The sequence below is a fragment of the Salmo salar genome, chromosome 13, assembly GCF_965601325.2.
Source record: "Salmo salar chromosome 13, fSalSal1, whole genome shotgun sequence".
NCBI lineage: Eukaryota > Metazoa > Chordata > Actinopteri > Salmoniformes > Salmonidae > Salmo > Salmo salar.
Genome location: NC_138303.1, coordinates 56,211,118 through 56,237,355, shown reverse-complemented (window position 1 = coordinate 56,237,355; position 26,238 = coordinate 56,211,118). Strand labels below are relative to the sequence as shown.

The following is a 26,238-nucleotide window of genomic DNA, read 5'->3' as shown; positions in this document are numbered from 1 at the left end:
TTATCCAACGGACCAACAGCCATTTTGTACCCTTTTCTCTCTTTTGATCTAGAATCTCCTCCACGTCAAAGACTTTGTCTTTACCCATCTGTACCTTCTGTAGTTCCTTCTCATAAAAAGATCCCTCTATAAGCTCCCCGTTATAATCTTTTAACTTGTAGACAGGGGGTATGCGCGGTAGACATTCGGTAATGATGAACACCTCATCGCAGTAACCTTGCTCATGTTTTTTGTCGAAAACACCCCTCAACTTGGATATACGTACCAAGTTCCCACTATGAATTTAAAATCAATTTTTTTCTTACGGTGAAGGGGGAACAAACCATACAGATTTTTAAAGACTTGAAAAGAGTTTTCAGAAGAGACCTCGGAGGGCTTCATCCGTATACTCTAATGGTAGATGTAGTTGTAACCCTTTTCTAAATCTTGAACTATATCGATATATCTATGTGTGTTGTGAGCTGTAAAATATCTCCACATCTGCTCCTTCAGAGTTATGCTAAAGCGTTCAACAACTGAAGTTTTCAAATCCGAGCCTGTAGCAAAATGTGCTATATTGTGCTTCTTCATGAGTTTCTGAAAAGTATTATTAAAAAATTATTTTCCGCCGTCAGTCTGCACTTTCTTGGGGGCTCCTCCTTCCTTCAAGATAGAGTCAAAGGCCCGGGTCACCTCTGCCCCACTCTTATTTTTTAAGACCCTTACAAATGCTATTTTAGAGAAAATATCTATAACCGTTAGCATGTAGCTATTTCCATCATTTTTATCGGCAAGGTCCTGCATGTCACATAGATCCGCCTGAAACATGGACAAGGGATGAGTAGAAAAAACTATATTTCTTGGAAATTGTTTTCGTACAGGTTTATGCAGTGTAAGCATCCTGCTCTGCTAACCATTCATTCACTTGAGCAACGCCTCACCTGCCACCTGTTTCTTCGGCTATAGCTCTCTGTAAACGCTCCTTACCCCCATAAGACCCTGGGTTAGAGGGGGTATAATAAATGTTTTTCAACATCTGCTCCGCCATCCTTCTTGCCTCTCTGAGGTACAATAATGTTAATGAGCCCCTTTCAAATAACGACATTTCATTTTCATTTTTATTTTTTATTTTATGCAAACGTCAAGTATTACGTATACAGACAATTCAGGATTCGTAGCAGGATACTAGTCCCCGTTTTCTCAATTATCCTTTAACGGCTGTCGTTAGAAGAAAGGGACCAAAGCGCAGCGTGGTAAGTGTTCATAATTATTTAATACTGAGAACACTAGAACAAAAATAACAACATCGAAAAGCCAACAGTTCTGTCAGGTAACAGATAACAAAACAGAAAACAACCACCCAAAAACACAGGTGGGAAAAGGCTGCCTAAGTATGATTCCTAATCAGAGACAACGATAGACAGCTGCCTCTGATTAGGAACCATACTCGGCCAAAACAAAGAAATACAATACATAGAATGCCCACCCCATATCACACCCTGACCAAACTAAACAGAGAAAAATGGCTCTCTCAGGTCAGGGCATGACAGATCCAAGCATGCAACACCCTGTATATTTGGTTTAGATTTACAGGCTTGTGTCGCTGAATTTTTAAAACACACACATCCGCTATATAAGTATATAAACAACAAATATGATACATGTTACCATTAAACGGTGTTTCAAACAAATAAAGTAAAATCTTAGACAAGGTTGTTTCTAGTTCTTCAGAATCATCCACAAGACGGGATACCAGTTGTGTCCATTGTAGGCTCTCGCCCGTATGTCGTACATGATTCATGATTTGCTCCCTTTTTAGCACACGCTCTGCATTACCCCAGGTATTGTGTGTTGTGTAGAACGATACATTGTTCACTTTATTTTCAATAATTTGCTGCATAACATTTGTAAGTTCTCTCAAAATAAAAATTGTATTTATTCTCTCTAACATCGTATGCATATAGTTACCCATTGCTTTACATCGAAATTAAAATATGTATTGTTACTCGGTCTCTTGCGGTTTATTGAGCCAGAAAGTCATCACATCAGCCACCACAGCTTCCTTGTATTTGTTGTCGTTCACCGGGTGTGTCGGATTTCTTTGAGTTTCTCATGGATGTAGATCGCCTCCTTCAGTTCATGTAGGAAAGCCTTGGTTACCCCGTAAACTCTGGGAATAGAAGGCACAAGACCCATAGACTCCAGGGCTCTGACCAGCGAAGGTATAAACCGGCTGGACCACAGTCTTTTCACCAACTCCTCAAAATGGTTGAAGAAGTAGTACCTTGGGGGTTCATATAAACACTGATGACGTCATTGGCTGGGGTGATTGATCTCACAACCGATGCATTTTTCTCTTATATACTCTCCAATCACCACATCTAAAAGTGCGGCTACAGAGGCCTTGATGGTGTTCACAAAAATAGTACTGACCACCGCATCAAACACATCCTCAGGCTGTGTACATGTAGGGAGTGTCGGGGGTCTTGCCTGGGGGGAGTAGAATGGTGGGCTGCGAGGCATAGAGTCCTTAGGGTCTGGCACCCATGACGTATCGGAGTCCTGGTATGTTGTATGAATATCCATGGTATATGCTGAAATGAAGAACCGGAGGCTTTATGGGCACTCCTTTTATTGTTGAACCAGTCCTTTGGTATCAGGGCGTGGTTAACGCAGCCGCGTACTTAGTGTTCTACTGGGGCTGACACTTCTGAGGATGACCCTTCTTGGGGTTCCTTTGAATCATAATCCTCAGGATTCGTATATATTATGCACTTCCTTAGCCGAACAATGCTCTGCCGCTATTGGCTCTGTACAAAAAGAGCGTCCAACAACTCTAACATTTTCATTTCCATTAGATCCCAACTTTTAAAAGGAATAAGCATGCGCAACCTAAAATCCCCAGTCAGGCCACCATCACAAATGTTTTGGTTGCGGGTTTCCTCGTTGCTGATATAGAACTCCACGCACCCATATGGAAGTCCATTCTTTCTTTGTATTTTCACCCTGTGAAAATACTCTTCCTGAGGAGTCAGGGGTACCTTCCCAACGGGTCTCGTAGCCCGTGAACACGCTATACCCCTTTGTGATAACTCTCAGTTCGGGACACACCACCTTGCAAAAAACCTGCCAGTCTTCAAGCCCGTAGTCCACTCCTAAAGTCTGGTCTGTATTTTCTTCTCCTTCGGCTATGGTATAGAGTTTCACTCTACAGGCCGGGTAATCAAACTGATAACCCCATTGCTGTCCATTAGACATCATCACTTGATCTTTCAGCGCAGTTGCGGGCGGTATATGGGTTCTATAAATATTTAGAAACCGCTTTTTTGGCGCATCGTATATTGTTGCTTTATACCTTGACCTTTCTCTATGTTTCAACTGAGGTCCTGCTTCCGTTGTTACAGTCATCACTGCTGTATCACTGATCACAAAATCCATGTTTAATTTCTTTAGTGGTTTATCATGGCCGCATGTGTTGTTCTGGGTCTTATTTATAATGTGTCTGCCCCCTACAATACCCCCGGACATTCCTGCTTCATAGACAACAGCCCTAAGGGCAATAAAATAGGGGGTGTGGGGCCATCCTCTTTGAAATGTTCAAACACATACCCCCCAGTTCATCGAGGTCCCTACACATCAATCATCATGACAACTTCAAAGGAATAGATGCAATATATGCATAAATTATCACACACTCTAACACGTGACAACAGGAACAGGATGCCCTTATATGGGCATAACCACGTGATAACTTCCCACCAGGATGTCCTGACCAGATGCCCAAATATGGGCATGCACACGTCATCCGGACATAGGGTCATAAATCAAACGTTTGACGCGTGCCATCTACTGTATTCTCTCTAGCAGGGCATTGACCCTGGATGCTTCTGTGTGTCGCTCTGAATGGGAGTCTGTTGGATTACTGGTGTAGTGTAGTTCACTGCAAGTATATTGTATGTTTCGGATATTCAATAAAAAAATGTAAAAAATACTTTCAAGTACTTAAGTAGTTTTTTGGGGTATCTGTACTTTCCTTTACTATTTATATTTTTGACGACTTTTACTTCACTACATCCCTAAAGAAAATAATGTACTTTTTACTCCATACATTTTCCCTAACACCCAAAAGTACTCGTTACCCTTTGACAGGAAAATAGTCAAATTCACACACTTATCAAGAGAACATCGCCGGTCATCCCTACTGCCTCTGATCTGGCGGGAGCCGCGCGTCGGGGGGGGGGGTACTGTCATGACTCCCACCGAAGGTGCCTCCCCCTCCTGCTCGGATGGCACTCGGCGGTCGTCGTCACCGGGCTACTAGCTGCCACTGATTCCCTTTTGTTTTCCCTCTTTCCGTTATTGTTTGCACCTGTTCTGTGTTGGGGTGATTAGCGGGGCTATATTAGCCAGTAGGCGCGCCTGCTCTTTGTGCGGGATTGTTTCTCTTTTGTATTGCTTGTGTACATACTGTTGGTGTTTTGCGCTAGTGCGTGTTTTTGCGCCGACTGTGTTTGTCCCCTGTGTTTGGGGCACTTTGTTTTGTGTGTGCTCCTATTGCTATTTGGTGTGGCTTGTGTTTTTGCCGTTGGGCTCATTAATAGCCATTACCCTATATTGCTGCTTTCTGCGTCTGATTCCTCTCCCACAATGCTCAAGCCTTGCAGCGTCTCCTTGCCTATGTAACAGACATACAGTTTTTGGGAAACTGAACGACCTGAATGCAAGCATGAAGTGGAAATACAAAAACATTCTACAGATGAGTGACCGAATCAGTGGATTCAGACTAAATAATTCTTATTGTAAATTATTTTTTGAAGCTTCCCTTGGCTGTGTATGTTTCTAACAGAAAACCGCATCAGTAAGTGTCCCACATGAATGATGACTGCTCATGTCCAACACTTGGAAGAGCACTTTGGGACCTATTTCTCAATACGTTTGACTGTGATCCTGGCGCAGTTGGCATGCGGGTAAGTGAAATAGAACAGCTGATCAAGCTGTCATGTGACCGAATGCATTCACGGGTCACTACGGATGAGTTTTGGTTTCTTCCATCTCCCTCTGAGCATTAATTCCGCGTTCAAAACAACTGGGTACTCGGAAGTCTCCAACTTCAATTAGTTCAAGATAACTGGGAAGTGTGAAAAAACTAGCTTTGACTGGGAAGAATAGTTTAGAGCGGTCATCCAACTCGGAATTCCAGCTCGGGCACTCTGGCCTCTTTCCAGAGCCCCGACTTTCCGACCTAAAGATCACTGTTGTCATGATTTGACGTCATATTCCTCTGAGTGCCCCAGTTGTCTTTAAAGCCCCAGAAAACTCATTTTACCCCTCGCCAGATCATATCTCTGTGAAGCTGGATTCAGTGCTTTCGTCTGCATTAAAACCAAATATCGATCCAGGTTGGACGTGACATCAGCGATGAGGGGCGCTCTCGACCACGACCCCTGACTTTGAAAAGCTCTGATGGGACAACAAGGGCAGAGCACGCCCCCATTCACATCAACGGGGCTGTAGTGGAGTGGGTCCACATCACTAAGGATCTATCATGGTCCACACACACCAACTCGTTACTGGTACCTCATGTAAATAGCCAAGTTATCGTTACTCATTGTGTATTTAGTTTTACTTTTATTATTACATGTTATTACTTTTCTATTATTTCTCGATTTTCTTGCTCTCTGCCTTGTTTGGAAGGGCCCGTAAGTAAACATTTTACTGATAGTCTACAACTGTTGCTAATGAAGCATGTGACACATTCCATGACACATTCCAGGGGTTGGAGCACTATTTTTTTTGTTTCGTTCCACTGTTCCGACCAGTAAAATAAAGTTATGAACCGGTTCTAACCAAAATGAAGTACAGTTTATGTTGTTCCTTTCTGTTCCTTTTTTAACCCGTGAAATCAACAGTTGTTTACTTAATTACTTAACCAATCAGTGCGGATAGAGCAGGCAAGCTTGTTGTTTACATGCGTGATATACAGACAAGTGTGACTGACAATTTTTACATTAATTTTACCCCTTTTTTTTCTCCCCAATTCCGTGGTATCCAATTGGTAGTTACAGTCTCGTCTCATCGCTGCAACTCCCGTACGGACTCGGGAGAGGCGAAGGTCAAGAGCTGTGCGTCTCCTGAAACACAACCCAACTAAGCCGCACTGCTTCTTGACACAATGCCCACTTAACTCGGAAGCCAGCTGCACCAATGTGTCGGATGAAACATTGTGCACCTGGCGACCGTGTCAGCATGCACTGCGCCCGGCACGCCACAGGAGTCGCTAGTGTGCGATGGGACAAGGACATCCCTGCCGGCCAAACCCTTCCCTAACCCAGACGATGCTCGGCCAATTGTGCGCCGCCCCATGGGTCTCCCGGTCACGGCCGGCATCGACAGAGCCTGGACTTGAACCCAGAAACTCTAGTAGCACAGCTAGCACTGCGATGCAGTGCCTTAGACCACTGCACCATTCGGGAGGCGTGACTGACGTTTTGCGGTTGGGGAGAGAAAGGCTTTAGGAGGAGGCTTAAAGCACTGGGCACGTTGTTACGACGTGTATTATATGAATTAGGTCCACAGAATTAAACCTAAGAGGAGCGGCTTCTATGGATCTTCTTTGAATGTCCTTTGAGCTAGCTAGCTAACAAGCATGTGTGTAGAGCTTCACCAGAATTAAAAACACGTCTTATTTTTTTGTAGTTGATCAATCCAACGTGATAACTAGGCCTATAGAATCCTTATCTAGTATTGAAAAAGTTTATCCATTATTTTCTAGTTAATAAAAAATCTCTCCCCATCTTCTCAATCAAGCTTGTAACATCAGTACTGTAGCCTATGCTTCGTAGGAGGGAGGGGCAGGTAGCCTAAACACGCACATGCAAAGGCAAAGATTTTGCAGGCAGACACTACTAAGTTTCTGAGTGACAGAGTGAGCATTTCACGTTTTGTCGTGGGACTAGAAAAAAAATGCCTGGAACCTAAAATAACGTTATTAACCGGTTCCCATGCTTTTAAAATAATGTTACTGTTCCAGAACAGTAGAGATCACTTTCATTCCAGGTTCAGTTTCTGTTCCTTGAAAAATTGTATACTGCTCAAAAAAATAAAGGGAACACTTAAACAACACAATGTAACTCCAAGTCAATCACACTTCTGTGAAATCAAACTGTGCACTTAGGAAGCAACACTGATTGACAATAAATGTCACATGCTGTTGTGCAAATGGAATAGACAACAGGTGGAAATTATAGGCAATTAGCAAGACACCCCCAATAAAGGAGTGGTTCTGCAGGTGGTGACCACAGACCACTTCTCAGTTCCTATGCTTCCTGGCTGATGTTTTGGTCACTTTTGAATGCTGGCGGTGCTTTCACTCTAGTGGTAGCATGAGACGGAGTCTACAACCCACACAAGTGGCTCAGGTAGTGCAGCTCATCCAGGATGGCACATCAATGCGAGCTGTGGCAAGAAGGTTTGCTGTGTCTGTCAGCGTAGTGTCCAGAGCATGGAGGCGCTACCAGGAGACAGGCCAGTACATCAGGAGACGTGGAGGAGGCCGTAGGAGGGCAACAACCCAGCAGCAGGACCGCTACCTCCGCCTTTGTGCAAGGAGGAGCAGGAGGAGCACTGCCAGAGCCCTGCAAAATGACCTCCAGCAGGCCACAAATGTGCATGTGTCTGCTCAAACGGTCAGAAACAGACTCCATGAGGGTGGTATGAGGGCCCGACGTCCACAGGTGGGGGTTGTGCTTACAGCCCAACACAATGCAGGACGTTTGGCATTTGCCAGAGAACACCAAGATTGGCAAATTCGCCACTGGCGCCCTGTGCTCTTCACAGATGAAAGCAGGTTCACACTGAGCACGTGACAGATGTGACAGAGTCTGGAGACGCCGTGGAGAACGTTCTGCTGCCTGCACCATCCTCCAGCATGACCGGTTTGGCGGTGGGTCAGTCATGGTGTGGGGTGGCATTTCTTTGGGGGGTCGCACAGCCCTCCATGTGCTCGCCAGAGGTAGCCTGACTGCCATTAGGTACCGAGATGAGATCCTTAGACCCCTTGTGAGACCATATGCTGGTGCGGTTGGCCCTGGGTTCCTCCTAATGCAAGACAATGCTAGACCTCATGTGGCTGGAGTGTGTCAGCAGTTCCTGCAAGAGGAAGGCATTGATGCTATGGACTGGCTCGCCCGCTCCCCAGACCTGAATCCAATTGAGCACATCTGGGACATCATGTCTCGCTCCATCCACCAACGCCACGTTGCACCACAGACTGTCCAGGAGTTGGCGGATGCTTTAGTCCAGGTCTGGGAGGAGATCCCTCAGGAGACCATCCGCCACCTCATCAGGAGCATGCCCAGGCGTTGTAGGGAGGTCATACAGGCACGTGGAGGTCACACACACTACTGAGCCTCATTTTGACTTGTTTTAAGGACATTACATCAAAGTTGGATCAGCCTGTAGTGTGGTTTTCCACTTTAATTTTGAGTGTGACTCCAAATCCAGACCTCCATGGGTTGATAAATTGGATTTCCTTTGATTATTTTTGTGTGATTTTGTTGTCAGCACATTCAACTATGTAAAGAAAAAAGTATTTAATAAGATTATTTCATTCATTCAGATCTAGGATGTGTTGCTTTAGTGTTCCCTTTATTTTTTTGAGCAGTGTATTTTCAGTTTTCAGTTATGTTCCCTGAACCGGTTCCAACCCCTGATTTGAACTATGGTGTCACGTCCTGACCAGTGTAAGAGGTCATTTTCTATAGTAGATGGGTCAGGGCGTGACAGGGGGGTGTGTGTTTGACAGTCTGTGTTGTGATTTCTATGTTGTGGGTTCTAGGTTTTCTGTTTCTATGTCGGGTGTTGTTTGGGGTTGATCCCCAATTGGAGGCAGCTGTTTCTTGTTGCCTCTGATTGGAGATCGTATTTAGGTAGGGGGTTTTCTTATTGTATGCTGTGGGTTGTTAATTGTGAGTAGTGTGTTTTCCTGCTCTGTGTCACGGCTTTATTGTGGTGTATTTTCAAGTTTATTGTATATGGCCTTCGGTTTCACGATTCAATAAAAGATGTGGAAGTACGATCACGCTGCGTCTTGGTCTCCATTCATCGACCCCTGTGACATATGGAGTATGCGAGCACGGTCGTGCGCTTACGCCTAGCCAAGTTTTGCTAGGAGCAAACAGAACCTAGTCTGCAGTCGCTTTGAACGTGTACAAAAGTTAATCCTGGCTTGCAATACGTTTTTGGAAGCATTCGGAACTTAAAGGAATAATCCACTCAAACTATCTTTTGTTATTTTTTTTATTTGTCCACTATTGATACAGTCCCAAAATGTTTTTCATGCCAGCAATCAAGTTTTCAAAACATTTTTTTTTATTCAGAGCTTGAAAATGTCATTTTGAGGCATTCATTGTGCCGCTTAATTGGTCTTTATATTTCTGCCTGACAAAGTAACTGACAAACATTTAATGTCTGTTACAGAGATGTATGCAGAGGCTGCACCTCAACAGGACAAGAGGAACGGGAAATTCCGTTTGACTCTCTGGAGCAACTGCAGTACAAGCATATGTTCTGGCTGTACCACCGCAGTGCTCAGTAAGTCTTTACCCATATGCAAGAACAGGTTTAGAACCTTAACCTTAACCATGTCTGAAGAACCACAGAATACCTCAGTGAGGCTTTATATCAATCATTTTATCTGTCTGTTTATTGATACTGGCATTACTGCACAAGAAAATGTTCCAGGAGTGTAGCATATTGTTTTATACCTCTGTGTCATAGGCTTGATTTTGAGTACATGAAAGATATCCCCATCTTGGTCCTGGATATTAATGATGACTTCAAGAATGGTCGAATTGAACAAGAAGTTGGGGTGGACAAGGTAAATGTTGGTTTGTACTTCCTTCAAGATATTGCCAATGTCAGACAAATTAAAGTTTGTCTGACATACCCCAAAAGAGTGTTCAGTTCAGGCTTATAACATATTGGACAACTATCCCATCAGGATGTAATGAAAACGCATTCCAAAATGTCAGGGGTGCTGTCCTAAAGTCTGAAATGTTTCAACATGCTATAAGTTCTTACCATGTGATAAAAAAATGATCCATGTCGCCACACAGGTCAGAGAATTCCTCAGCACATTGTGACCTGGAAATGATACCTATGCTACGACTGCACCAGTTCACTGGCCTTTCATGCCTTAAAGCTTATACCAACTACCATGCTGTCAAAATTACACCAGCTCACTGGTCCTTATGGTCTTAGACAACACTGGTCCCTTATGCTTTCTAGCAAGGATATATCTAACTCCTGAGTCCTGGAGAGCTATACTGGGTTTGCAAGCTTTTATTTTAGCTCAGCACATTTTTTTTATTTAACTTGGCAAGTCAGTTAAGAACAAATTCTAATTTACAATGACGGCCTACCCCGGCAGAACCCTAACCTGGATGACGTTGGGCCAATTGTGCACCGGCCTATTGGAATCCCAGTCACGGCCGGTTGTGATACAGCCTGGAATCGAACCAGGGTCTGTAGTGACGCAAAATGCAGTGCCTTAGACCGCTGCACCACTCAGGACCCCTGATTCCAATATTGAGGTTCTAGAAATCAGTTCTGGGGTGGAACAAAAGCCTGCATTCCACAGTAGCTCTTCAGGACTGAAGTTGGAGACCTCTGCATTAGTCTACACCAGCTCACTTGTCCTCTTGTGTCATTCAGACTATTGGCACCATAACGTGCATGTCCAGAGATTAACAGGGATTGTAAATGTATTTACCTGCTAATGACAGTCAGTATACTTAGAAAATATATATTTTAGGGTTGCCAGATTTAGGTGGAGGGGGGTAGATCTTCTGAATTCCTAGTGAAATTTGAATATGTGTATATTTTAAATGTAGCGTGTGTAAAATATGCTCTGTGTTTGTTTTTAATGTAGTCAGTTTAGACTTGTACGTATTTATATTTTGGCACTTACATATTTTTTACACATGCTTAACTTGTGTAAATACATGGTTTGCTGGACAGATTAAGGCTAGTCCTTAAATGTTATTTCAAAGGAGATTCTCAATTGAGCATGAGTTACATTCAAAATTGTTAGATCAAATCTGTTTCCCTTTGCATTACGTTTTTTTTGTGTGTAATATAGAGAAATAACATTGCTGTGATGAAATATACCCCTTACTTACAATTAATATAAGTTGTTTAATGGCAGTTACATATTTGTTCCTGAAATAAATGGTCAAACATGATTGTGAATGCTATTCATATGGCCCTCTTTGAAAAAAATATCAGCCTCAAGTATGATTGAAAAGGGGTTTGTGGTAGAGGAAAGTGTGAAACCATGGCACTGACTGGTGTTTTTTGGGGAGTGGCTTGACTGAGAATACTCAATAGTCCCCATCCATTTTTTGGTCTTTTATTTTTATTGCAGAAACACCAGTATACATACAATAAGTATTATAACAGAGAATGATAACATATGCTAGGGGTACAACAAATTACAGATTATACAAAGACCATAAAAGATACACATGTATTGATTGTTTTAACAGCTTTCTCATGGAAAGAATGTAGAATGGTCTTAATGTACTGCTCGAATTCCTTATAGAAAACATGGAAGAGTGTTTTTTTTATTAGTGAATTTTCATTTATGAATATGAAATTTTTCCATTAGCACAATTTGATTGAGGTAAAAAAATAAATCTTTATCATTAAAACCGAGCAGCACGTTCTCCTTATATTAAACAAAAGTCATCAAGAATGTTAACAATTATAAAACTATAAATATCTTGCCATAATTTCTTTACATGTAGACAATGCCAAAATAAATGCGAAACTGTTTCTGGATGCTCAACACAAAAAGTACAGTTAATGTTAATGTCTTTTTTGAGTTTCTTCAGGTAATGATCGGCAGGGTAATACTTATGGCTCATTCTGAAAGAGACCTCTTTGACCTTGTTAAAGCAGGTGTTTGTGTAATAGTGCCCATCCAGCACAGATGATAATGCATACCAGTGACACATTCTGCATATGCTTACAGTCACCAACATTTGTTCCATGAGACTGTTATATGGAATATCCCGTTTGATCTTTTCCTGCCCCACAAGCCTCAGCCGCGACCCATATGCCAACCTCACCGGAGGCGTTGGAAAAGGGCTTGCTTTTATGGTCTATTAAAAGTGTCATGCTTCAGAGAGTTTGAATGAACAGTGGACAGACAAATGCATTAATTGGTAGCAGTGACTGACATGAAACTGGAACAAAGTAACCACTTATTATTGCATTGGCTATATACCCATGAGAAGTCTGTGGGCAATACATTTACTAACACAGTGCACTGTTTTATTGATAGGTGCAATGATTGGCGTATCACGAAAGTTGGACTTTTTAATACAGTGCAAGGGTCCAATCATCTTCCAAATATTCAAGGCGTTAAATAGCAAAGCCTTTTCGTAAACCTACCTTGACGTCGCGTGCGTTACTCTGACAAACCGTATCCAACCACATTCTATCCAACCATATGTCGGTATTATATTTTCCTGACCAATAATATGCATGATTCTGAATGGAGGCGGGGTAAGATACAACTTGGTCAAAGTAGTTAGGTTGTTAGAAAGTTAATGGCTAGGGGAAAAGAGAATCTCTTCTCGATTCAGGAGAGTTTCTGGATTTTTCTGAAGTATAAACATAATTACTAAAATAGCAACAACCCCAAAGAAAGTTTAAGACAATATTGCGTTAATTAGAATACAAAATACTAAGGGAAGTATGCAGGATGCAGTAGCCGGGGCGGCAATGCTGACGGACGGCTTCGAGGACGAGATTGACTCGGTGACTCCGCGATCCTCTGGAATGGGGCTTGGAACCACACCAGGAGCCAGACTCGGGGGCCTAGGGATTGGTGTTGGTGGAAAGAAAGTCCGCTTATTTGGAGAGGCTGGTGGGCCTGCAGCTGACAGGCTTGATTTCAAACTCGCTGCGGCCGCCGTGCTTTCCTCTGGCCCCGGATCTGGCAGCGACGATGATGAAGTATCTGAGGTAAGCCACTCATGCTAGCTAACCCAGCGAAACTGGGCAAGAAGATAAATGTTAGTCAACGTTCCCTACGAAAAGCCCGTTCCTTTCGACGATATTATTAACCCCCCTTCCTTTCTTCTATCAACTAAAATAGTATCAGTCAGATTTATTGTGTTTTGGCTGATAGTTTGCAGAGTCTATTGGCTACCAAGCTTGCGACATGTTTTGTATTTTGACGTGATATGAGCAATATTTTGGCGGAGGCTTCGACCTAGGCCTAACGTAGTACTGTGGCAGCACACACACAGCGCCATCAACTGCTAGCTAACTAGCTAGCAAATGATTGACATGTAGGTAGCTAAGATTAGGTATACGTTTGTTAGCGTGTTTATGTCAAACTAGACAATTGTTTTGAACAGGTAAGTGAAGACAAGTCGTTCTAGCTCCTGTTAGATATAATAACTGGCATGCAATCATACATCCGCTTATTCACTGTCACCCCAGTTGTCTATTTAGTTCCAACGTTAGCTGGCAAGGCACATTTTCCCTCCTCTCAGAATAGCACGCTAAGTAGTTACAGTAACAAGTCCTCACGACTTAACACGTAGTTTTATGCATTTTTACAGGTACCTCGCTAGGGTTGATGGCACACTTACCAAACCCAACACAGCCTGATATGTTTGCTACAAGCTTTACGTTGAGCTGTCAGTGAAGACGTTAACTCGAGTGGTGGTGATGCAACATCATTCAGTAACTTCAGGGGTTAGAAATGCCCCAGTGATCAAATCAAACGTGACATTTTAGAGTTGGCAAATTATTTCCTCTACCTATTCTGGTCTCTAACAATTTTCATGTTGACATGTTATTGTTTAGGTTTTGTAATTAAAATAACGAATCTCATATGTATGATCAATTAATGTGAAACATTTATTTGTAGGTTCAAGGCAACACACTCGCACATTGGAATGGGTACCTTTTCATGTGATGAGCAAAAATGAACTACAGAATTGCCAGAATTTTTGATTTGTGTACACTTAATAATAATTTTGTCGGTGTTTATTTTACCTATTTCACACTTGTACAAGTGTGTGTTATACGCATGTGTTAATTGGAACGTTTTTTTGTTTGTTGCATATCCCAACTGGTCATGAGACACCCTTAGAGAGTGGGGTCACAGCCAGGGTCAGCCATTATCAACGGTGACCCTGGATCAATTAGGGTTAAGTTACTTGCTGAAGGGTTGTGACTTGAGGGAGTACAGGTACGACTGGAAGTGGCTTCTCGTAGCAGGTTAGGAGAGCATTTTAGCTAACCCTAGCTGTTTTCCTAACCTGCCACGTTAATTATCCTAACATGCTGCATAAATTGTCCAAACCTGCTACGAAAAAGTAACTTCTGGTCGTAGCTGTACCTTCTCAAGTCAGAACCTTGCTCAAGGGCACATCAAATGCTAATCTCTCGTTATTGGTAATGGTGAGGAGTAAGCATGTCTTGGGGGTTATGGTCTTTTTGCCTCTAACTTTGTCACTCATCGTTATTCTCAATTCAGGATAATCCGTAATCATGGTAGCAGCCACTTTAATGTAGAAGATTTTAGAAACATATTATATTCATATTAAAGTGACTCCAATGACAGTACATTATTTACAAAAACTATGTATTTACAAAATGCACAAAAAGTGCTCTAATTTCTAAAAGGTTCGCCCGATATGAATGCCCTCAAATTAATGTTGACAGTCTGCACTTTAACCTCATAGCAGGGTCCAATGTTAACTTTTTTTTATCACTGGCCCAGTCAGGCCAGTTGGCCAAAGATCTACTGGCCGGATCAGAATTTCTACATGGGGTAGTTTGTAAATGCATTAGGGTCATGCAGGGCCTAGGTTTACATGCATTCTATATGTATATATACACTGCTCAAAAAAATAAAGGGAACACTTAAACAACACATCCTAGATCTGAATGAAAGAAATAATCTTATTAAATACTTTTTTCTTTAGATAGTTGAATGTGCTGACAACAAAATCACACAAATAATCAATGGAAATCTAATTTATCAACCCATGGAGGTCTGGATTTGGAGTCACACTCAAAATTAAAGTGGAAAACCACACTACAGGCTGATCCAACTTTGATGTAATGTCCTTAAAACAAGTCAAAATGAGGCTCAGTAGTGTGTGTGGCCTCCACGTGCCTGTATGACCTCCCTACAATGCCTGGGCATGCTCCTGATGAGGTGGCGGATGATCTCCTGAGGGATCTCCTCCCAGACCTGGACTAAAGCATCCGCCAACTCCTGGACAGTCTGTGGTGCAACGTGGCGTTTGTGGTTGGAGCGAGACATGATGTCCCAGATGTGCTCAATTGGATTCAGGTCTGGGGAACGGGTGGGCCAGTCCATATCATCAATGCCTTCCTCTTGCAGGAACTGCTGACACTCCAGCCACATGAGGCCTAGCATTGTCTTGCATTAGGAGGAACCCAGGGCCAACCGCACCAGCATATGGTCTCACAAGGGGTCTGAGGATCTCATCTCGGTACCTAATGGCAGTCAGGCTACCTTTGGCGAGCACATGGAGGGCTGTGCGGCCCCCCAAAGAAATGCCACCCCACACCATGACTGACCCACCGCCAAACCGGTCATGCTGGAGGATGTTGCAGGCAGCAGAACGTTCTCCACGGCGTCTCCAGACTCTGTCACGTCTGTCACATGTGTTCAGTGTGAACCTGCTTTCATCTGTGAAGAGCACAGGGCTCCAGTGGCGAATTTGCCAATCTTGGTGTTCTCTGGCAAATGCCAAACGTCCTGCACGGTGTTGGGCTGTAAGCACAACCCCCACCTGTGGACGTCGGGCCCTCATACCACCCTCATGGAGTCTGTTTCTGACCGTTTGAGCAGACACATGCACATTTGTGGCCTGCTGGAGGTCATTTTGCAGGGCTTTGGCAGTGCTTTTCCTGCTCCTCCTTGCACAAAGGCGGAGGTAGCGGTCCTGCTGCTAGGTTGTTGCCCTCCTACGGCCTCCTCCACGTCTCCTGATGTACTGGCCTGTCTCCTGGTAGCGCCTCCATGCTCTGGACACTACGCTGACAGACACAGCAAACCTTCTTGCCACAGCTCGCATTGATGTGCCATCCTGGATGAGCTGCACTACCTGAGCCACTTGTGTGGGTTGTAGACTCCGTCTCATGCTACCACTAGAGTGAAAGCACCGCCAGCATTCAAAAGTGACCAAAACATCAGCCAGGAAGCATAGGAACTGAGAAGTGGTCTGTGGTCACCACTTGCAGAACCACTCCTTTATTGGGGGTGTCTTGCTAATTGCCTATAATTTCCACCTGTTGTCTATTCCATTTGCACAACAGCATGTGACATTTATTGTCAATCAGTGTTGCTTCCTAAGTGCACAGTTTGATTTCACAGAAGTGTGATTGACTTGGAGTTACATTGTGTTGTTTAAGTGTTCCCTTTATTTTTTTGAGCAGTGTGTGAGTATGTGTGTGTGTGTGTGTATATATCTATATGTGTATATAGATAGATAGATAGTAATAGGTGACGTTTGGTTATGGTATGTATTAAAAAGCTGTGTAATATAATTTAGCAATGTAAGACCATTATTTCAAATTGAATTATATTAATTACATTCAGTTAACTTTTGTTTCCGAGGTATGTCAAATTTTTTGTACATCCCAAATAAGTAGTTGACCCTTTTAAGAAAGGTCTATTTCAAAAGAGATATCCATCTGGCTAGTGGCTACAGTATCAACAGTATGTTCAGAATTGAAGGTTTATTTTTGTAAGTCACTTTCCCTATAATAAATAAGCTCAGCAAGTGGATTGATGAGTGCTTCTTTTTACTCTGGACAGCTCATGTGGGCTGTGTGAATGCATCAATTCATGTACTGCTCGAGTGCTAAAGATGTGAGTTGCGACGAGAGTGGTTGAATCAACGGCCAATCGTACTGCTCAAGTACAAATAGCATGACTTTTCTGCGTGTAGTCTTCAATGGCAGACTGCAATAGAGCAGGTAAATGTCAAACTGAAACATCAAAATGGGCTGAGTACTGGCCTGGTCAGGCCAGCGACAGACGAGATTAAAGGTCGACCGATTATGATTTTTCAATACCGATAATTGGAGGACCCAAAAAAGCCGGTACCGATTAATCCGCCGATTTTTATATAAAAAAAAAATTATATATATATATATTTTTATTATTCTTATTTTTTTTTAAATGCTTTACATTTTTATTTATTTATTTTTGTAATAATGACAACTACAATGATACTGAATGAACACTTATTTTAACTTAATATAATACATAAATAAAATCCATTTAGCCTCAAATAAATAATGAAACATGTTCAATTTGGTTTAAATAATGCAAAAACAAAGTGTTGGAGAAGAAAGTAAAAGTGCAATATGTGCGATGTAAGAAAGCTAAGTGCCTTGCTCAGAACATGGGAACATATGAAAGCTGGTGGTTCCTTTTAAAATTAGTCCTCAATATTCCCAGGTAAGAAGTTTTAGGTTGTTGTTATTATAGGACTATTTCTCTCTATACGATTTGTATTTCATATAACTGACTATTGGATGTTCTTAGGCATTTTAGTATTGCCAGTGTAACAGTATAGCTTCCGTCCCTCTCCTCGCTCCTACCTGGGCTCGAACCATGAACACATCGACAGCAGCCACCCTCGAAGCAGCGTTACCCATGCAGAGCAAGGGGAACAACTACTCCAAGTCTCGAGTGACTTTTGAAACACTTGGCGCGCACCCGCTAACTAGCTAGCCATTTCACATCGGTTACACCAGCCTAATCTTGGGAGTTGATAGGCTTGAAGTCATAAACAGCGCATTGGATTGCGAAGAGCTGCTGGCAAATGCAGGAAAGTGCTGTTTGAATGAATGCTTACGAGCCTGCTGGTGCCTACCACCGCTCAGTCAGACTGCTCTATCAAATCATAGACTTAATATAATAAACACACAGAAATACAAGCCTTAGGTCATTAATATGGTCGAATCCGTAAAGTATCATCTCGAAAACAAAACGTTTTTTCTTTCAGTGAAATACGGAACCGTTCTGTATTTTATCTGACGGGTGGCATCCCTAAGTGTAAATATTGCTGTTACATTGCACAACTTTCAATGTTATGTGATAATTACGTAAAATTCTGGCAAATTAGTTCGCAATGAGCCAGGTGGCCCAAACTGTTGCATATACCCAGACTCTGCGTGCAATGAACGCAAGAGAAGTGACACAATTTCATGTTAGCAGGCAATATTAACTAAATATGCAGGTTTAAAAATATATACTTGTGTATTGATTTTAAAGAAAGGCATTGATGTTTATGGTTAGGTACATTGGTGCAACGACAGTGCTTTTTTCACAAATGCGCTTGTAAAATCATCTCCCGTTTGTCGAAGTAGTATGTGATTGGATTATATGCAACGCAGGACACGTTAGATAACTACACATGGTTGATGATATTACTAGTTTAACTAGTGATTATGTTAAGATAAGTTTAACGCTAGCTAGCAACTTACCTTGGCTTCTTGCTGCCCTCGCGTAACAGGTAGTCAGCCAGCCATGCAAGCTCCTCGTGGAGTGCAATTTAAGGCAGGTGGTTAGAGCGTTGGACTAGTAACCGGAAGGTTGCAAAACGGAATCCCTGAATCCCCCCTGAACAAGGCAGTTAACCTCCGTTCCTAGGCCGTCATTGAAAATAAGAATGTGTTCTTAATCTGACTTGCCTAGTTAAATAAAGGTGTAAAAAAAAATACCGATTGTTATGAAAACTTGAAATCGGCCCTAATTAATCGGACATTCCGATTAATCGGTCGACCTCTAGACGAGATCCACTAGCCCAACACATGGTTTTACTGGCCCATTAATGGCCCATTAATGTCAGACCCTGCTCAGTCATTGTATCATTTCAAATCCAGTGCTGGAGTACAGAGCCAAAATAACTAAAAATGTCATTGTCCAAATATTTTTGGACCTCACTTTATACCCATTTTCTCATTTTCCTTTTCCGCATTTTGGTATTTCATGCAGGTTCGTTGACTTCTAGCCAGGGAAAACATTTTGAGAAATAATTATTTTAGTCAGCTGTTAAAGGGTTTCTATCAACTTTCTGACTTTTGTAAAAAAATATAATGTAAATGGAAAGCCGCAAAATTAAACTGTTGCCGGCCAAAATGACCAGGAGAAAAGAATCCTGTTGCAAAAATGTTTTTTAGTCATTGATGTAAATACCAGTTGATGTAAATACATTTGACTGTCATGCTTATCGGCCTATAGTATAATTTGCATAATTTTGTGGAATTATATTGTGTGTATTTTCGTTAGTTATCCAACATAACTGTCGAACGCTTGCAGCATACAGATCCTATTTTGAGCGGGATTTCTCCTGCTCAAACCTCAGCTGGTTGCTGCTGGAGTAAAACGTGATTTTATAAGCCCATTTATTGTGCAACAATTCTAAATGCAATCTGTGTTATTAACAGTTTTGGTGCACAACTAAAAAGAGCAACAATTATTTTTTTCTCAACTGGTAATTGAAGCGAGCCTCCCATTCAAGTTCAGCCAACCGGCTATCAAGCACATCACCCACCACTTTACAATGTGAGCTGGAGGCAGTATGCAATTTGAAACCATACTTAATTGTTTGAAACCTGAATGTTTTATTTCATATTATGTGGCATGTCTTACCTTGCTTCAAAGTAGCCTATACGCAGAATCCGACCATGGAAACATAGAGGCAATTATTTTATGACTTCATAGTCGGCACGTGAGTTTCAAGTTTGGGGAAGCTTAAAATGTATCCTACCATTTCTACCGTTCTGCGTGCCAGTTAAGATTTTTATATGCGCATTTTTGTGGAAAAGTTTCATTTCAATAATAACTTTTTCAAAATTATAATCAACTAATGTTAGATCACCAGTCTGCCATATGGACACATTGATATACTGGGATCCATTGGCGACTAAAGAAAAGAGCGCATGGAACTCATAGCCTATAGGCCAATGCAGCAGTAGGCCTATACAGTGCAAAGTATTCATACCCCTTGACTTATTCCAAATGTTGTTGTGTTACAGTCTGAATTCAAAATGTATTTTTCTCACCCATCTACACACTGTCGTTTCTCTTTGCTTATTTGAGCTGTTCTTGGCATAATATGGACTTGGTCTTTTACTAAATCAAATCTTGTCACATACACGTATTTAGTAGATGTTATTGCGGGTGTAATGAAATGCTTGTGTTTCTAGCTCTAACAGTGCAGTAATATCTAACAATTTCACAACAATACACACACCTAATGGAATTAAGAATATATAAATATTGGGCGAGCAATGTTAGTGGCATAGACTTAGATACAGTTTATACATATGAGATGAGTAATGGATTATATGTAAACATTAAAGTGGCCGGTGATTCCAAGTCTGTATATAGGGCAGCAGCCTCTAAGGTGCTGGTGATGGCTATTTAACAGTCTGATGGCCTTGAGAAAAAAGCTGTTTTTCAGTCTCTCAGTCCCAGCTTTGATGAGAGCCCACAGTCCTTGGTGGCACTGTGTTATTCTAAAAGCAGGCAAAGAAGGTGATTAGCTTGTCCGGAAGCAAGATGTCGGTGTCTGCAACGTGGCTGGTTTTCCCTTTGTAGTCCATGATTGTCTGTAGACCCTGCCACATACGTCTCGTATCTGAGCCGTTGAATTGCGACTCCACTTTGTCTCTATACGGACGTTTTACCTGTTTGAGTGATTGCCTTTACGGAGGAAATAACTACACTGTTTGTTTTCTGCCATATTCCCAGTCACCTTGCTTGGTTAAATGGAATGGTTCACGCTTTCAGTTTTGAGCGAGTGCTGCCATCTATCCACGGTTTCTGGTTAGGGTAGGTTTCAAAAGTCACTTCCTGATAAACTCAGTCACCGTATCAGTATATATGTTATTATTCTTGGAGGCTACCCAGAACATTTCCCAGTCTGCGTGATCAAAACAATCTTGAAGAGTGGTGGATTCCGATTGGTCAGACCAGTGTTGAATTGTCCTTAGCACAGGTTATTTTTGTTTGAGTTTCTGCCTAATAGGAAGGGAGGAACCAAATGGAGTCATGATCAGATTTGCGGAAGAGAGGGCGGGGAGGGCCCTGTAGGCATCCCGGAAGTTGGAGTAGCAGTGGTTGAGTGTTTTTAGCAGCGCGAGAACTACAGTCAATGTGTTGATAGAATTTCGGCGTTCTTTTCCTTGTTTGCTTTGTTAAAATCCCCAGCTACAATAAATGTGGCCTCAGGATATGCGGGTTCCAGTGTGCATAAAGTCTAGTGAAGTTCTTTGAGGGCCATCGGGGTATCAGCTTGGGGGGGGGGGGATATACACGGCTGTGACTATAACCGAAGAGAATTCTCTTGGGAGGTAATACAATTGGGATTTGATTGAGGTATTCTAGGTCAGGTGAACAAAAGGACTTGAGTTCCTGTATGTTATCTCAATTACACCATAAGTCGTTAATCAGAGATATTTATTCCTGTCTGCGCGATGAACTGAGAACCCAACAGTATATCCCAAGAGAACCATGTTTCCGTGAAACAGAGTATGTTACAATTAGAGGTCGACCGATTATGATTTTTCAACGCCGATACCAGTACCGATTTGGAGGAACAAAAAAAGCCGATCCCAAGTAATCAGCCAATTTTATTTATTTGTTTTTTTTATAAAAAAAAAAAAAACCTTATTTTTTTGTGTATTTTTATTATTATATGTGTGTGTGTGTGTGTGTGTGTGTGTGTGTGTGTGTGTGTGTGTATATATGTATATGTGTATATATATATGTGTGTATATGTATGTGTGTAATAATAACAATTACAACAATACTGAATGAACACTTTTATTTTAACTTAATATAATACATCAATAGGGATATCTTCTGTATAGCACCCCTACCTTGTCACAACACAACTGATTGGCTCAAATGGATTAAGAAGGAAATAAATTCCACAAATTAACTTTTAACAAGGCACACCTGTTAATTTAAATGCATTCCGGGAGACTACCTCATGAAGCTGGTTGAGAGAATGCCAAGAGTGTGCAAAGGGTGGCTAAAATATATTTGGATTTAACACTTGTTTTGGTTACTTTTTCCGTATGTGTTATTTTGATGTCTTCACTATTACTTTACAGTGTAGAAAATGGTCAAAATATTGAAAAACTCTTGAATGAGTAGGTGTCCAAACAGTATACTGTATCTCTTAAATATATTTTAGATATTTTGGAGATTTCGTTTTCAAATAACCGAAAGTGAACAGTAAAGTGAAAAAGGCCATTCGTGAACATGGGGTGAGACATTTTTACTAATCTGGAAGAGAACCAGTTCGGATTTAAGTATAACTTTTGTATGACTGGCACATTTAGTGAGAGGTCTAATGCTTTAATATTTAATCATTTCTGCCCTCCAAATTCATATTCATTATATAAATAGGCCTGTTTTAATTTTGTTTGGCTTGCTGTTCCAAATAAAATTGAATATGTTTTGCTCATATAATTAAAAAAAACGGTCGCTATGTGTAGACAGGACCATAAGCAAATAGGTAAACTGGGATATGACTAAAGAGTTAATCAGGGTGACTTTTCCACAAATAGACAGGTATTTTCCTTTCCATGATAGGAAAAACGAATCCATTTTTTTGCTAACTTTCTATGCAAATTTATTTGGACTGATAATTTCTTTGTTTCGGGATACGTATGCTAGAGGTTGACCGATTAATCGGAAGGGCCAATTTCAAAGTTTCATAACAATCGGTAATCGACATTTTTGGACCCTGATTATGGCCGATTACATTGCACTCCACGAGGAGACTGTGTGGCAGGCTGACTACCTGTGCAGCAAAGAGCCAAGGTAAGTTGCTAGCTAGCATTAAACTTATCTTATAAAAAAAACTATCAATCTTAACATAATCACTAGTTTACTACACATTGTTGATGATATTACTACTTCATCTAGCTTGTCCTGCGTTGCATATAATCGATGCGGTGCCTGTTAATTTCTCATTCAATCACAGCCTACTTCGCCAAACGGGTGAAGATTTAACAAGTGCATTCGCGAAAAAGAGCACTGTCGTTGCACCAATGTACCTAACCATAAACATCAATGCCTTTCTTAAAATCAATACACAAGTATATATTTTTAAAACTGCATATTTAGTTAATATTGCCTGCTAACATGAATTTCTTTTAACTAAGGAAATTGTCACTTCTCTTGCGTTCTGTGCATGCAGAGTCAGGGTATATGCAGCAGTTTGGGCTGCCTGTTGCGAACTGTGTGAAGACCATTTCTTCCTAACAAAGACTGTAATTAATTTGTCAGAATTGTACATAATTATGACATAACATTGAAGGTTGTGCAATGTAACAGCAATATTTACACTTAGGGATGCCACCCGTTAGATAAAATACAGACCGCTTCCGTATTTCACTGAAAGAAAAAAAAACGTTTTGTTTTCCAAATGATAGTTTCCGGATTCGACCATATTAATGACCTAAGGCTCGTATTTCTGTGTGTTTATTATACACTGCTCAAAAAAATAAAGGGAACACTTAAACGACACAATGTAACTCCAAGTCAATCACACTTCTGTGAAATCAAACTGTCCACTTAGGAAGCAACACTGATTGACAATACATTTCACATGCTGTTGTGCAAATGGAATAGACAACAAGCGAGCTGAGGCACGAAGGTTTGCTGTGTCGGTCAGCGTAGTGTCCAGAGCATGGAGGCGCTACCAGGAGACAGGCCAGTACATCGGGAGAAGTGGAGGAGGCCGTAGGAGGGCAACAACCCAGCAGCAGGACCGCTACCTCCGCCTTTGTGCAAGGAGGAGCAGGAGAAGCACTGCCAGAGCACTGCAAAATGACCTCCAGCAGGCCACAAATGTGCATGTGTCTGCTCAAACGGTCAGAAACAGACTCCATGAGGGTGGTATGAGGGCCCGACGTCCACAGGTGGGGCTTGTGCTTACAGCCCAACACCGTGCAGGACGTTTGGCATTTGCCAGAGAACACCAAGATTGGCAAATTCGCCACTGGCGCCCTGTGCTCTTCACAGATGAAAGCAGGTTCACACTGAGCACATGTGACGGTCTGGAGACGCCGTGGAGAACGTTCTGCTGCCTGCAACATCCTCCAGCATGACCGGTTTGGCGGTGGGTCAGTTATGGTGTGGGGTGGCATTTCTTTGGGGGGGCCGCACAGCCCTCCATGTGCTCGCCAGAGGTAGCCTAACTGCCATTAGTTACCGAGATGAGATCCTCAGACCCCTTGTGAGACCATATGCTGGTGCGGTAGGCCCTGGGTTCCTCCTAATGCAAGACAATGCTAGACCTCATGTGGCTGGAGTGTGTCAGCAGTTCCTGCAAGAGGAAGGCATTGATGCTATGGATTGGCCCGCCCGCTCCCCAGACCTGAATCCAATTGAGCACATCTGGGACATCATGTCTCGCTCCATCCACCAACGCCACGTTGCACCACAGACTGTCCAGGAGTTGGCGGATGCATTAGTCCAGGTCTGGGAGGAGATCCCTCAGGAGACCATCTGACACCTCATCAGGAGCATGCCCAGGCGTTGTAGGGAGGTCATACAGGCACGTGGAGGCCACACACACTACTGAGCCTCATTTTGACTTGTTTTAAGGCCATTACATCAAAGTTGGATCAGCCCGTAGTGTGGTTTTCCACTTTAATTTTGAGTGTGACTCCAAATCCAGACCTCCATGGGTTGATAAATTTGATTTCCATTTGTGATTTTGTTGTCAGCACATTCAACTATGTAAAGAAAAAAGTATTTGAGATTTATTTATTTCATTCAGATCTAGGATGTGTTGTTTAAGTGTTCCCTTTATTTTTTTGAGCAGTATATTATAATTAACTCTATGATTTGATAGAGCAGTCTTTCTGAGCGGTGGTAGGTACCAGCAGGCTCGTAAGCTTTCATTCAAACAGCACTTTCGTGCGTTTTGCCAGCAGCTCTTCGCAATGCATTGCGCTGTTTATGACTTCAAGCCTATCAACTCCCAAGATTAGGCTGGTGTAACCGATGTTTAAATGGCTAGCTAGTTAGCGGGTGTGCGCTAATAGCGTTTCAAACGTCACTCACTCTGAGACTTGGTAGTGGTTGTTCCCCTTGCTCTACGTGGGTAACGCTGCTTCGTGGGTGGCTGTTGTCGATGTGTTCCTGGTTCGAGCCCAGGTAGGAGCGAGGAGAGGGACGGAAGCTATACTGTTACACTGGCAATACTAAAGTGCCTATAAGAACATCCAATAGTCAAAGGTATATGAAATACAAATCGTATAGAGAGAAATAGTCCTATAATTCCTATAATAACAACAACCTAAAACTTCTTACCTGGGAATATTGAAGACTCATGTTAAAAGGAACCACCAGCTTTCATATGTTCTGAGCAAGGCACTTAGTTAGCTTTCTTACATGGCACATATTGCACTTTTACTTTCTTCTCCAACACTTTGTTTTTGCATTATTTAAACCAAATTGAACATGTTTCATTATTTATTTGAGGCTAAATTGATTTTATTGATGTATTATATTAAGTTAAAATAAGTGTTCATTCAGTATCGTTGTAATTGTCATTATTACAAATAAAGGGGAAAAAAATCGACCAATTAATCGGTATCGTTTTTTTTTTGATCCTCCAATAATCGGTATTGGTATCGGTATTGGCGTTGAAAAATCATAATCGGTCGACCTTTAACTTATACCGACTATGTCCATCACCGTCATTGCATTTTATTGGTAAACTACACGGTAATGTTGAAATTGTATTTAGTGATCCAATACGTGATCTGGTGCATTTATCATTTGTTTGTAAACCAGAGAGGTTACAAAAAACATGTAGATCCTCTGAGGCTGTGGAGGGATCGAAATTGTGGGTTTAAAAGAAAGCATGTATCCTCAGCTTACACCTTTTGTTTTGAAGCCCTTGATTTCTAACCCCTTGATATTATTGTTGGATCTGATTTTAATAGTTAACATTTTGTTGGCCGTAATAAATATATATGCCGATATTGTACTCCTCATGACAGTTTAACACTTTCACAGATGTAGCCATTATTGACTATTTTACACCTAGGGGTACTATACATAACTTCAACCCATTTTTATAAGATATTCTCCCGCTCTCTCAAACAGAGAATTAGTGAACATAAAAGTTCAATCAGGAGAAACGACAGGGA

General features: G+C 41.8%; 1 protein-coding gene across 8 annotated transcripts in view; it reads left to right on the top strand.

Moving 5' to 3' along the window:
* The first annotated feature begins 12,555 nt into the window (after positions 1-12,555).
* LOC106567420 (ankyrin repeat and KH domain-containing protein 1) overlaps positions 12,556-26,238 on the top strand; it is a 68,874-nt gene continuing 55,191 nt past the window's right edge. For 7 of the 8 annotated variants that reach the window (XM_082960214.1, XM_082960211.1, XM_014136647.3 and 4 more), the window contains exon 1: positions 12,557-13,011. In XM_082960214.1, coding sequence (XP_082816340.1) covers positions 12,742-13,011 — 270 coding nt within the window. In that variant the 5' untranslated portion in view covers positions 12,557-12,741. Of the gene's footprint in view, positions 13,012-26,238 lie in introns of all 8 variants that reach the window. The other variant, XM_082960210.1, reaches the window with a different exon arrangement.